The sequence below is a fragment of the Acanthaster planci genome, linkage group LG07 (genome assembly GCF_054643075.1).
Source record: "Acanthaster planci isolate LZ-2023a linkage group LG07, COTS_SCS, whole genome shotgun sequence".
In the NCBI taxonomy this organism is placed as follows: domain Eukaryota; kingdom Metazoa; phylum Echinodermata; class Asteroidea; order Valvatida; family Acanthasteridae; genus Acanthaster; species Acanthaster planci.
This window is the reverse complement of record NC_141783.1, coordinates 11155451-11169132: the sequence shown is the minus strand read 5'-3', so window position 1 is coordinate 11169132 and position 13682 is coordinate 11155451. Positions and strand designations below refer to the sequence as shown.

The 13682-nt window shown below is 41.6% G+C and overlaps 1 protein-coding gene across 1 annotated transcript; it reads left to right on the top strand.

The window, feature by feature from the left end:
* Positions 1–73: 73 nt before the first annotated feature.
* On the top strand, positions 74–11913 carry LOC110973682 (uncharacterized). Its single transcript, XM_022224681.2, has 12 exons — positions 74–307; positions 1497–1627; positions 3268–3454; positions 4185–4486; positions 4608–4747; positions 5150–5345; positions 5741–5863; positions 6406–6657; positions 7136–7510; positions 7768–8130; positions 8457–8636; positions 9264–11913. Exons 2-12 carry the CDS (start codon positions 1540–1542, stop codon positions 9422–9424), a joined length of 2367 nt encoding a protein of 788 aa, XP_022080373.2. The 5' UTR covers positions 74–307; positions 1497–1539; the 3' UTR covers positions 9425–11913.
* Positions 11914–13682: the final 1769 nt, after the last annotated feature.

Here is a 13682-nt window from a genome sequence, read left to right as displayed (position 1 = left end):
GCATCTCCGCCTGGCGTTTAGAGAGCGAGTTATCTCTTTAATTATTGTCGGTATCAGGGTTGGAAGAAGGACTTTGAGCCGGCTCGGCCTGATAATTTGCTGCAGTTTCATTGCGGGTATTGACTCAAACCCCAGATGTGGCATTGTTTCGAGACAGGTTGCATTGCTGCCAACATCACTGCTTATTTCGAATAGCGTCACTGTTCGCTCTGGAAAGCCAATCCTCACAACTTATTCCCTTCTGTTGGATACTGTCGTCGTTTGAGTCCTCCAAAAAAAGAATATTGGGCCGTCCAAGAGCAAAAAGGTAAGCTGACAATACGCCACTTTACTCCCGGGTTTAAAAGGGGTCATCGTTAACTTATTACAACTGATATTATTGTTAACAACTGTGGTATCATTTTGCAGTCTTTTACTACATTTTATACTGTTCGGGAGCGAAGCATTTTTCTAGGCTATGGCCCTGTTTTCATTTTAAAATACATATTAAAACTTTCATCTAAAAGCAGTAGAACGGGACAGGAAAATTATGTTTTGTTTTCAGAAGAGTTATATTAATGCCTATAAGGTTATTTAACGATTCTAGAACGAAGCATAAGAAGGAGGTAGTGGTGGTGGGTGAAGCTTTTTTCAACGACTTACTAAAATTGCGTTCATCACATTTCATATATCTCGTAGAAGTAAAACATACAAGACTGACAGCTATTTTGCCTTCTTTCACTGAAGAGGGTCTTCTGTAAGAAAAGGCTGTTTGAAAGAGAAAAATCTTTCAACGAACACTAAATACTTATAACTTAAAGAGAGGCATAGAAAGTATCTATTTCAAATTATTATACATTGTGTGATTTTTATTTGTTCTCTTCATTTCGAGATTTTAGTCTATCAGCGCTGCTCATAGTCGGTCTACTCTGGGACTAACAAGATGTAACAGTTCGTTTCATGGAGCAAAACTGTTCAAAACATTCGAACGAACTCGCAAACCCTATTTGCCAATTGTCAGTACCCAGAGAAAGGCCTAAACATGCTTTATATAAAGGCATCATACAACTGTAATGAACATATGGCTTTTGTCTCGTCGGACATAGGTGTTTTTACTTCATTTTTCCTGTTGAGCACACACGTGCGTGTGTTGACCTGTCTTAATATATGAAGGAAATTTATCCAATGAGGGCTTGAAGAAATTACGTCTCGTATGCTGAATTTTTCCGTCCAGTAGGGCCATGGTGCGACTAAAAGGCAGGCTGAGTTCAAAGTCCGTCATTGATGGAAATTTACTGGCAGGATAACGACTGATTACATAACATTATAAAACTGATAGCCACACTCCTGTATTGTTTAGGAACCATGGGATAAACTGAAAACGGAGAATGTTCGTGTGAATAGACCACCTGTTAACATTGATAAAGTTTCCCCCAAAACGGTTACAAATATTACCTAAAATGGATGTGTGCATTGAACATTGTTTCTTTGTCTTTGTTTTTCCTTTATCATACAAGATTATCCCACTTCCTCCTAGCCATTCCGGCAAAGAAAGCCGACATGTCTTCAGTAATTATTACGAGTCGCATCGAGTTGCGAATTATAGTGATGTCGGTATTAATCAGCATATCGCAGGCAGCCTGGCAAGGTAAGATGGCACAAAATTTACCTTGCAGTATCCAGATAGTGTGCCTGGAAGGGTGGGAGCGCTTACGCCCTTTTGCCGTTAAACATGACCACAGCAAAAAAGCTTTTCCCAGACGTATGTATGCAACTGTTTATTTTAATGAAATATTCTTTGCAAAAGTTTCCACAAAGTTTCCATAAGTTGTTCAAAGGTTTCTTTTTGTACAGCCTGTGTTGATTGTAGACTAAATTCATGCGTTTTTTACTAAATAAAGAGAGTGTGGTTCTTTTTTTCTGCTGTGATCATACTTCCTGGCAAAAGGGTGTGAGCGCACTCACGTCCTTTTTCCAGGCACACGACGCCTCTAAGGTATTTATTTAAAGAAACTGTGCGGTAGTTCTATGTTATAAGCCCCCTCCATCATGTTGATTGTGTAGAGGAGTGGGGAACGTTGTTACAATAGGGATCAAATTTTTTTTTATTTCAATTTGCGACTCCTCCCGAGAATTGATAACACATTTTCCCCAAAAAATCACAGGGATGATGCTTTTTACACAGTTTCATAATACAAAGCTAACGAACTAACTTAAAATTAGAAGCCATTATTACGGTGGTACAACGTTTGTGGGCAGGTGGTCTACTGCCACTTGTACATGCCATAGACCAATACGCCAAAACTGGTTTGTCCAGTTAACAAAACGCGCGCAGGAGTTTGGTGCCACCCCAGTACGACTACTCCACCATTAGTCTATTTGATTCCTTGGTTAAGCTAACAAGCAGTAAAATATCAGTCTCTACAAACCAACGCAGGGTAATAAGGTTCGCGATTAGAAGTTCCAAGTGCAATTTACGGCATCATTTGGAGGCACGAACTGGCAATAACTGTGTATGCATATACCCTCCGTGCGCTCCAAATTAAATAATGGCACGAAAGGCTATCAGACAGATAACGCGTTTACAATAGGTGTACGTGCGTGGTAATCAGCAGATAAAAAGTTCTACTTAAGTATATTCATGGAAAATGTATAAAGTTATAAAACGATAGTCTTCAGTCATGCAAATTTGTACAAAAATACTACCGTTCATAAAAAGGATGTCTATTTTGACTGAATCATGCATGATGGTAAATGAGAAATAAAAAGTTTTCAAAGTGCGGTTCCGGCAACAGAGTTTAGTGGGGCAAGAGGGTGTGGCCGTAGTTCATATTTAAAAGGAAGAGCATGGATGTGTCTTATTTTGGGGTGGGGAGCTTATTGGTCAAAAGCGGCCACGTGATGCGTCTTACACAAAACAGTTTCATTAAAATCCTGTGCCTCAGAATTTCGACCAAAATAACGTCACCCCTCGTTTTGTTTTTGTTTTTATCAACACTGTTTTTTCCGTACTCACAAAGCTATGTAATCTGGGACAGTTGCTGAAGTTCAGGAAATGTTTTGCGAAAATTAACTAAAACCATATCTTGCTTAACCCTAGCAGTCCTCAATCCTCCAACAGGTGAAGGATTTAGGACTGTCAGGGTTAATAATTCCATCACCACAATAATATATAGTCTAGAACAAGCTGTTATATATTATGTGCCCAGGTTTAATTGTTGAATGGGACTTGGAACAAACGCCAAGGACAACAGAATTAACAGTTTTTTCGTGTAAATTTCAAAACAGATTTCAATACATGTGGAAGGATCCCACTCGATAAATCGAGGATTGTGGGTGGGGATCCATCAAACGAAGGGGACTGGCCGTGGATGGCCAAGTCCTGGCGATACCATCCCGAGAGTGCAGATGGCAGTGCAAGGTGTGGAGCCTCTTTAATCCATAAACAGTGGATTCTAACCGCGGCCCACTGCATGTAAGTACAAGAATCCTTGCGGGTGTTTGGGAAAATCTTACTCCAAAGGGTCTACTCTATCATTACTGATCTTTGCTTCTGGCTGTCGAAAGTTTCAACTGCAAATTGTCCAACAAACCTTGCGCGCACGACATAAGGGGAAAATGGTGTATTGCTATTCCATTCGGAGCTGAAAGCGCCAATTGAAGAATCACCCTCCTTTGGCGCTGTAATGATTTTTTCCAGAAAAAAATCTTCATACGCCATTGAAGGTAGAAGCGTTCTGTTTTGCTCTTTCAAGGCTGATCAGGTATGCACCTAGAAATCTGAGCAACCATAAAATGCTTTATATTATGCCTTTGTAATTTGTCTCTATAAATGACTTTGATGTATTGGCTTTTCTGATTTTTGTAAATCTATCGGTTTCAACACTTTATATTGCGCCCTAGCTTCATTATTCAAATTAGCCCTGAAACGTTTTCTGAAGGAGCCACGTTAGTACTGTCCAGCCTTTTCAAGGGACGCGCACATCCGAGAAATATTCGCTCTTTGCACAGAATATTGATGCCAAACAAGAAAAAAACAAAGAGCCTTAATTGGAATGTTTGTCGTCATCTTATCTGGAGCCTAATTTTTTTGGAACCTAATTTTGACACAACATTTGCCACTTTGGGTCCCTAGTCTCAAATGCTGAATTGAATTTCTCTGCCGTGACTGTCATGCATATATCAACCTGTCATCCATTCAACAGAAACGTTTTAAATGACCCTTCGATCCACTACCAAGTCTTCGGGACGAACACGACAGTGGTTGCCGACTTCTCAAAGAACGTACAGATCATGGGGGTGTCTGAGGTGTACATGCACCCCAACTACACGTGGCGCTCCGAAACGACAGACTGGGACATCACCGTGATGAAGCTCAGCAAACAAGTGGAGCTGACCGACTACGTCCAGACGGTGTGTCTGCCCACCAAAGACATGGGCGAGAACAACTCATTTCCAGCCGGAACGCTCGCCACCATCACGGGATGGGGAACTCGACAGCAAGGCGGTATGTTCATATTCATGTACAGCAGAGTATCTTTTTGTTACATGGTGTGCACATTTTTTTTTACAGTCTCCAACTTCTTCTCATTTCCGAGTGATGCCTTCTAACGTTTTTATTTTAACAGGTGCGCAGAGCCCTGATCTTTACGAGGTGACCGTACCTATCGTTAGCCAGAAGGCGTGCCAAGAATATTACGCGGCGGAAAACATCACTGAGCGTATGATTTGCGCAGGACTGGAGGAAGGCGGCAAAGATTCTTGCCAAGTAAGCCACACCCAGACCCCCGGGAAAATCCTAACATAAAACGGAGGGGGGGTGAAAGACTTAAAGAACAAGGAAAGAAACGACATTGCACCAATAAGGCAAATTTTTATTTGAGGAAGTGTGAGTTTCACTCCCCTCCGCTGGATTTTTCATTCTTTATGAGTAAGTATTCTTCTACATAATGTACACACTGTATCATGTGGGCGAGGTTTGTGTGCGTTTACGTTGCGGAAATAAACTCGATAACCGAACGTGGACATTCGGTTATCGCAGTCTGTGAAATACTTCAGGATTATTGCAACTAAACCGAGATGGGAACTTAAAGAGGTTGTTGATATTTTTAATTTAAAAGGGGTTCTAGTTGGCGACATACTTGAATAAATGCTCTGTTATCCTTTACAGGGAGACAGTGGTGGTCCAATGGTGTCTAATCCCGTTGAAGGAAGCTTCCAAAATCGCTGGTTCCAAACGGGTATTGTAAGCTGGGGCTATGGATGTGCTCAACCAGAGTACCCCGGTGTTTACACGCGTGTATCAGCCTTCCAAGAATGGCTACAACCCATATTCGATAGTAACGGAGTCACTGGCCCAACAGAAAGTAAGTCATCTGTTTCTGACAGTCCTGCATTTAGAACAACGATTATTGCAAAGAGTATAACATTTCTAGATAATTGCGTGTCCACGAAGATATGGGTTTGTGATATTCGTCTTGCATATATCGTTTGAATAGCTATTTTAATGTATGTGTCCCGGAACAAAGTTGTAACTTTAGTTTTCTCCTAATACGATAATGAATGAACTAAAGGTAGCAAAAGTAATGAGTTTATATAGAGGTAAGAGATGCAGGCGCCATTGCGCCTATGCTCAGTGGAGATAAAGGGTCACATAGGAGATGACTTCAACATTCCAGCCCCTTGAAAAGCTCCCCTTAAGGCGCCTATAATGAAAAATTATTGATAACTATTCCTGGTGGGTATTTCGCCCCTTTTTTAGAATATGGCGACAATGGCTGTCAGATGGATGAATTTATGTGCCAAGGGCTCCTCTGCCTATCCCATGCCGTAAGATGCGATGGCAGAGACAACTGCTTCTTCAAACATGACGAGTATCAATGCGGTAAGCATTGCTAGGTGCTTCGGACTACGCGGTCTTTTACTTAATTTGAAGCTTTAATGCATTTTGGTGTTTTTGATGTCCAACAAAGTTAGTCAGATGATGACGATTACTTCAGCGTGATGCGCCCAGTGAAGAACAATGCATATACTTATTTCCTAACGGCTCCGGCTGGTATCTTTGCATGCCTTTATAAATAGAAAAAAAAATTGTTGGAAGTTTTGAATCTAGGTTCTGGGACCGCATTTATCTTTGCATTATAAAGAATATATATCTTCAATCAACTTTTAAGGTTTGCCTGGCTATGGTGAGCTGAATTTTGCTCGGAAATGGAAGTCATTATGAGGAACCTTATCTTTTCTGCTAAGCAGTGAAACGAAGTGCTCTCTGGATTTGCGAAAGTGGCGATTAAGTGGTTTTGTGGTACCGATGCTTATTTCAAAACTAAAACTACGTGGTAGCACTGCTTCACTACGAACTTGTTTGGATGGGAGAAAGGAACTCAACCCTGTCTTTCCTTACATAATTCACTCGACGACCTTCAGGAACCTACGGTAAATACTTCGATCCCATGCCGGGCAAGTGGCTAAACTCCTCGGTGGCAAGCTTCGACGTGGACAACGATGAAGAGTGCGCCATGCATTGTATCAACCGACTGGACTTCAACTGCTTCGCCTTCGACACGGAGCAGGTGGGCGACAAGCTGGTGTGCTACCTCACTGACGAGACAGTCGACACTTACGACAGGGGGCCGAACGACAGCCGGATGCATTACCAACTTCAAACACCATCTGCGTGTAAGTGGCCCGCCCTCTAAGTTTCTGTATCGTTGGGTTGTGGAGTTGGTACTTCACTACGTACCCCTTTCTGAATGAGTTTAAACTTGATGGAGAACGAAAGGTTGTGGCTTAAAAGCCAGTGGCGTAACTACGATTTTACTAGTGGGGGCACGGGGGGAACCAGCATCTTTTGGGGGGGCACCAGCTTTCGGTGGTGTGGTTTTTGGGAGAAAACTTTTATTATCCTTGTTCAGTATCCATTCATCCCTTTTTTAGTGGGGGCGGCACCTTGGGGCACCAGGAATTTGTGGGGAGCACATGCTCCCCAGAAAACCCTCCCCGGCTACGCCACTGTATTAAAAGCGATCCTTTCCAGTAATCAGGCAAAAAGAAATTTGCAAAATGCACTTTCTTCTTTTCGTTTGTATTCCAGACATTCCCGTAAAGTAAGTGATTATCATAGGTCTGTATGAATTTATTTCTATCCCCTGTCCAGACGGTGTGAAAGAAATGACTTTCGACCAGCGCCATAACTTCCTGGTGACACCTCGTTGGATGCTGGAACAGGGCACCCCCGAAAGCAGCTGGTTCATCTGGAACATCGAGCCCGCCAGCCCAGAGAACTACAACTCGGTCGTGTTCTATTTCGTTGGCGTGCGATCTTTCGAGGAAGAATCGAAGGAGTGTAAGACTGCTGGGAATATGAACATGGTGATGATCCGGTCGGGAGTGGACGTGTCCAGCCCCGTGGCGGCAGCCTTTTGCTTAAATGAGTTGCCCGAAACCTTCAGGGTCACGTCGGGCATGGCGAGGGTAGAGTTCTACTCGAGCGACCTGACCAAGTATGGCTTCTTGGCAGAATACACTGCAGGTAGGCCTCTCGTTCAGGCTCCGTTTACATTCGTGATGACCTTTTTTCTTAACTATAAACACATTAGAAAGTTCTGGGCAATTCTTCAATTTCTTAACCAGTGACATGTCCTCTGTAAGATGCTACTTTTGCCTATCGTGTTAATTTAATTTATTGCTGGTTATCCCGTTTTGGTGTCTCAGTGTTTTTTCTGCCCATTTTGATTGTTATCTCGAGTTCGGCGTAAGTCAGTATTGATACTGTGTTTTGTTCACCAGAGTGGTACTGCGAGGATACCAAGACGACATCTCCTGGTGAAGTCGCGTCGCCAAAATACCCGTTCGACTACCCTCCAAACACTCACTGTACCACACTGCTGCAGGCTCCAGAAGGCATCAAGATCCAGCTGAACGTGACCACAGTCCTGCTGGAGACATCCCCCGAAGGAAGCTGCTACGACAGCTTAACCGTCTATGACGGCCCAGACGCCAACTCCCCAGAGCTGGTGAAGTTCTGCACCAACCAACCAAACACGTTCTTCTTCGAGGAGACGTCGAGCTCTAACTTCCTCTTTCTCGAGTTTAAGTCCGATTACGTTATCCAAAATTCGGGATTCAAGGCCAACTACACCTTCCTCACAGGTAAGGTTCAGTCTCTGTGGTCGACAACAGCCGTGAGGTATCACAAACTCTCCAAGAGGCACTTGTGCTTCCCCCCCTTTGCATGTGGGATTACTGGTGGTTATCATTTATTTATCAATTATTGTACTCGGAAAACAAATGCCCTATTCCTTTAAAAAAAATAATCTGAATGCTCAGATCTGAGAACAATCAATTTAGTCAACAGAGATATCCCCTAGTAAGAAATAGCTAAGTCTCTATTTTTGATAGGCCAATTTCAAGATTAAATGTTAAATTCAAACGTCACATTTACGGCTGGTTTGACTCAATTTTCCACCTCCCTGCAGGGCCAACGAATGAAGACATTCTGGATTCCACACTGACTAACTTCAAGTACGGCTTAACAGCCATGGCAATCTTCTTCTTCTGCCTGACCATGGTCTTCATCGCCTCGATCGTTACTATTAACACGCGAGAGAAGCAAGAGAGGGACAAGATCGCGAAACTTAAGCACAAGCAATCCATCGGTAAGAGTCAAACCCTCGTTTCCTCGATTACTTGAAAATGTGAGAGTTTTTGACAAATCGAAAAGTGGCATAGGACCATTTTGGCTAGAATTGAGACACGAGGCTAGAATTACTAAAAACAGAAGAAGAGAGTAAGATAAATGAAGGTACAGCTGAACGTTAGAATTAAGCAAAATTTTCTTTGTTATAACATCTTAGGAATGTTACAATGCTAGACATGACTGCTTCATTATTAAGGTTATAAATGCACAGTAGATATGTCATATGCGTACACAAAATACATGTACAATACAGGGTAAATAAACTACATTACACTGGAAAGGAGGATATTCTTCAAGTACCTTTTAAAACGATGTATACTTCTAAAGTATGGTATTGGGGTGATTTTTTTTCCAGAGCAAAGGACCTTGATGTCGAACTGTTTTAAGAAATATTGTAGTTCTTGCCTTTGCAATGTGAAACTTGGCTGCTGACCTAGTATTGTATGAGTGAACTTCAGTGTTCCTCAGGAACAATCATTTGGTTTCAGTTCGAAAAGTTATGAGAGCTATGACCTTCACAGTTAGTTTCCCCCGGACCACAACCGTTGAGTAACGCAATCATTTGGTATACTTGTTCTGAAAACAGTGGGCGTTGTCATGCCCAAAGTTGAAGACACCAACATAGACTGGGACAAGCCCTCGACAAGCCAGGCCGGCAGTGGCTCAAACGCCTCGCAACCGGACGATTTCACCGAGGTGAACGAAGTTGAAGGAAAGACGAACCCTGCGTACGAGGCAGTGGAGTAACGGTGTAAACAACGATATGTTTGCTGAACCGCACCCGTTGTGTGGTTCAGTGAAGATACCACTCCATATTATTAAACATACCACCCTCAGCTGCTTGCACACGGCGACTTTTTTTCTGGAAACCAGAAAGCACGTACAGAGAAAGAGGTGAAAAATTCGGGAAACTATTTAGGCCAGAGTTCAGCAATTGATTAAGGAATATGTTTTTAACGTGTTTTCACGGGGCAGTAAAGACCTTTTTAGATCCTCTCACCGAGGATCAAATAATAGTTGCTGTATCCGACATACTGGTAAATGAAATCTATATGCAGTACGCCAAAACTTTTGCTCTTAAAACAAAGAACATTACGTACTGCGATTGCCACTATTTTAATTAATTAATCATGCTTGCATCAAACACTATGAAGACCGAACAGAATGCATTCAAGATTGCTCTTTCTTGATAAGTATCCATATTCCATTGAAGAGGTATGGTGATTCCGTGTAAAAGCCGGCATCTTTGAGGATATCATGGGTACATGTAAGAAGGAAGAAACCGAAAGTATATTCAGCATTGAATTTCCATAACCCATGTACTTCCCTTCAAATTCAAAGCTTATGTTCATTTTAGGTCTTTATAAAAAGCGCATATGGGAGTTCTCGAAAAGCTGAAAAATCTTTTGTTGAATGGTCTATTTTACCTTTTATTTCAGCTTCCAAAACTATATATTTATAGTGTTTCATTTCTGTTTTGTTTTTGGTTTGTTTATCGAGATCGAATACCAAAGGGTGTGTACGTTTTTGTAATGTCAGTACCACGTATGAAATATAGGCACACTCTAAAAAGTAATGTGTTGAATCCAATACGTAGAGTAGTTCGGTCAGTGACCACTCTTTGAAAGTGTTAAATCCAGCATTTTATGTGCTGAATTCAGTATATTAAGTATGAAATACAACATTTATACTCTTAAATTAACAACTGAAATGTTACTTCAATATTGTCCAATTTGAAAGTGTTGAATTAACAATATAATTGCTGGATTTAATATTTTTTCAATGCTGGGTGCAGCACATAAAGTGCTGGATTCAACACTTTCAACGAGAGGTCACGAACCATTGTCATTGTTGGATTCAACACTTCCGGTTTTAAAATATGTGACATTGAAAGTGTACTGGGCGTATAAATGGATAATTCAGTCTTTTAGAGCTGACGAACACACTTAGAATTTCTTCGTTGGGTTATTTGAAACGTGCACTTAGTTTAAAGTCTTAAAAGCATTTGTAATGGCCTCCGGAACGTACTCATGAAACACAACGAATACTGTAGATTTTAAGTCGTATAGTGATGATTGTGAGGTCTTTTACCAAAGCGCCCGTGGGGTAGACTTTTCCCAGACTGAAACATTGGGTTTATGGTGCAGATTGCACAACGTGGAACGAAAAGGGAAATATTCCAGAGATTTTTTACCGACGACTATTCCACGCACCGTACAAGACCAGATGAAAACTTGATCTGGGTGAAAGTCTCAGGAAGACTGCACGTTTCAACCTGTTTAAGATAGATATTTGAATACGTCAGAAGTCAAGATTCCAAATTCAGCAACTCTCAGTATTATTTTTGATCATGCGTGTTGTATTTAACTTTAATTGCAATATCGATGGTTAGGTTTGTTATTTCACATGAGATGATTAATAGCATTAAGCGCACGCCAATCACCTCAATGTAGAAATTATCATGGCGATAGGGTCAGTGTTTTCATGACATGCGTGTATAATCAAAGCCCTGTATAGCCAATAGAAAAAAACCTTACACGTAGGCTGTGAAGTCGCAAAGTGAAGATTTGCTGATTTGCAATACTTGATGTATGGTTCAGCCTCAGGAAAATCCAGCTTCCTTATCCAAAACCCAAAAGCTGATTCCCTATTTCAACGGAAGATGAAAGGTGTGGACGACTTTTTGTAATAGCGCCCTCTATTTGAATAGTACCACCCTCCCTGGTGATATCCAGAGAGGTCACATCAATCTTTTTTTCCTGGTGCAAAACATACAACAGGGTTTTCTTTGTCTTAACCCTGAAAGGAATCCACGCACAATGAAAAATGTTGTTTTCTGGTTATTTAAATTAAGTTCCAAAAATCTGTTTAAAAAACCGTCATTGCACGGACGAGTTTGTTGGGGCCAAGTCCGAGGGGACATTGGTACTAGCTATAGTAGAGAAGAAACTGGCTGTTGTAGATTTATTATATAAGAGACAATTTGAAATTAGGTCTGGGCATTAACAAGTGTCATTTTCGTGATAGGCTGAAATGCATTTTGTTTGGCCTGACTTCTTTTCCGTGCGGATGAATGCGACTGACGATACTCTTTAATTACTTAGAAAAATTGACGTTCTGTTTTGATGGCGTTAATTTTCTAGGTTATTTGTCTTCCTTACATTTTCGGCTGTGTCTGGTTGGCCAATTTATATCTTATGTATATATATATTAAACGCAGCATTGGTCTCATAAAATATCCTGATTTTGTTCTTGATTTCGAAGACAGTTGATGGATTTGTGACAGGCCGCCATTCTGTCCGACCAGGGTATTAATTTTTCTCAGTGGTTGACAGGTCTGATCGCAAGGCTGTGGCGGCGTTAATGCAAAGTGTCTTCGGGCTTAGTGCCCTGCGTCTTTCATGCTTTCTCTTCCCTTTTAGTCACGTGGTTACAACCCCTCCTGACCCCTTCCTCCCTGCCCTGTCGTGTTTTGGTGCGGAGGCTTGAATTAAAATCGACCAAGTCGTGGTCCTAACCACGAGTTGTACGTGCTTGACGTCGGACCAAACTTATACATTCCTGCCGACGGTCCAACCATGGGGTGACATTACTAAACCTTCAGACAGAAATTTTCCAGTACATTCCTGAACAGCAATATGAATGCGTCCATTTCAGCGCCGAATTCCATTTCAGGTCACTTCTTACAGGCTTGAGAGAAACACCTAACATACCTGCCATCCACAAATTACGTAGACTGCAGGTTCTTTTGAAGCCTTCAAGCAAAACTGTGCTTAGCACAAAAACCCACAACAAAAGCCTTAATCTGAAATACATGCGGTTGCACGCATGTCAAAGTCATACAACTTGATAACTTTTGACCATATTCAGACACTAAATCCTTTCTGTAGTATAACTGGGCATGCTGCAGTTATCCGCGTTTCCGCTGACGGGTGAAATCTCAACACCAACCATCCGTTTCGTAAACTTGTGGTATGGAAAATTAATCAGTGTTCGACGAGCCTCGTCATTATTTCTAAAACAATCAACTGCTGGGATTAAAGAATTCACCAACATACCCGGGAATCTTGTAGCAATTTTATTCGAGAAGCAAACAATCATTGACCTACTGCACATGTCGACCACGAAGGAGGATCTTGGACGGGTTGAGGGGGCACATCCCACACCAAAAAAAAGAAAAGAAAAGAAATTAACAAGGAAAGGCGATTTGATGGTCTTTTCCGTTCACATCTTTCCAAAAGCGTTTAGACAGCACCAAAATAGCCCAAACCCTCATGAAGGCTATCGAAGGTTGCCTGCAAAATTATCGCAAAGTTCCTCATAATGTTAGCACAAATAATTGAATTCTAGCTCCGCCGTTGGTCCATTCTGGCATCAGGGATTTGTGTTTTTGGTCAGTATGGGGAATGATCTGTTCAGGTGATCAAACATGAAAACTGTAGCAAGTAGATTGGGCGAAAATTGCTTAATTTTGATCAACGCAAGCGACATCGCCATTGACGGATGAGAGCCAACGGATGACTGATAACTTTGATGTGTGTAATGGCATAGACTGAAATGAAGGCAGTGCATCGATTTCTGATCGAAATAGGATATCACTTCGGCCTTCGATTTTGTGCTTGCATAAAACTTTGCTCGGTGTCCAGTGCGTAAATAAAAGTAGAGGTGTCGTTTGATTTGTGAGAAGGTACGAACTTAAAATGCATAGCTTACATGATTAAGTCACCAAGGTCATATTTGGCAAGGTTTTTTTTCACCAGGGAAACAAAAAAAATGATGATAAAGGAAAATAGGAATTTCATACCGCATGAGGAATCACCAATGTGACAAAAGGGGTAAACTTTATTCGGACCACTGGTTTCCCTCAACTATTCACGCCAACACCGAATTAGGTGTGGGGGTGTGTGTATTTGTGTGTTTTTTTTTCCTTCAAGCAATCTGCTGAAGTGTGCAGAGCGTCAAAGTCCAAAAGCCTGTTATAAAATGCAGCCTATAGGTTACATGT

What these genes read in the sequence shown, in the direction of transcription:
- LOC110973682 (XM_022224681.2), top strand. Translation starts at nt 1,540, where the DNA reads ATGTCTTCAGTAATTATTACGAGTCGCATCGAGTTGCGAATTATAGTG. An exon ending in CTAACCGCGGCCCACTGCAT is followed by an intron (nt 3,455 to 4,184) that starts GTAAGTACAAGA and finishes TCCATTCAACAG; the next exon opens with AAACGTTTTAAATGACCCTT. An exon ending in CTTGGCAGAATACACTGCAG is followed by an intron (nt 7,511 to 7,767) that starts GTAGGCCTCTCG and finishes TTTGTTCACCAG; the next exon opens with AGTGGTACTGCGAGGATACC.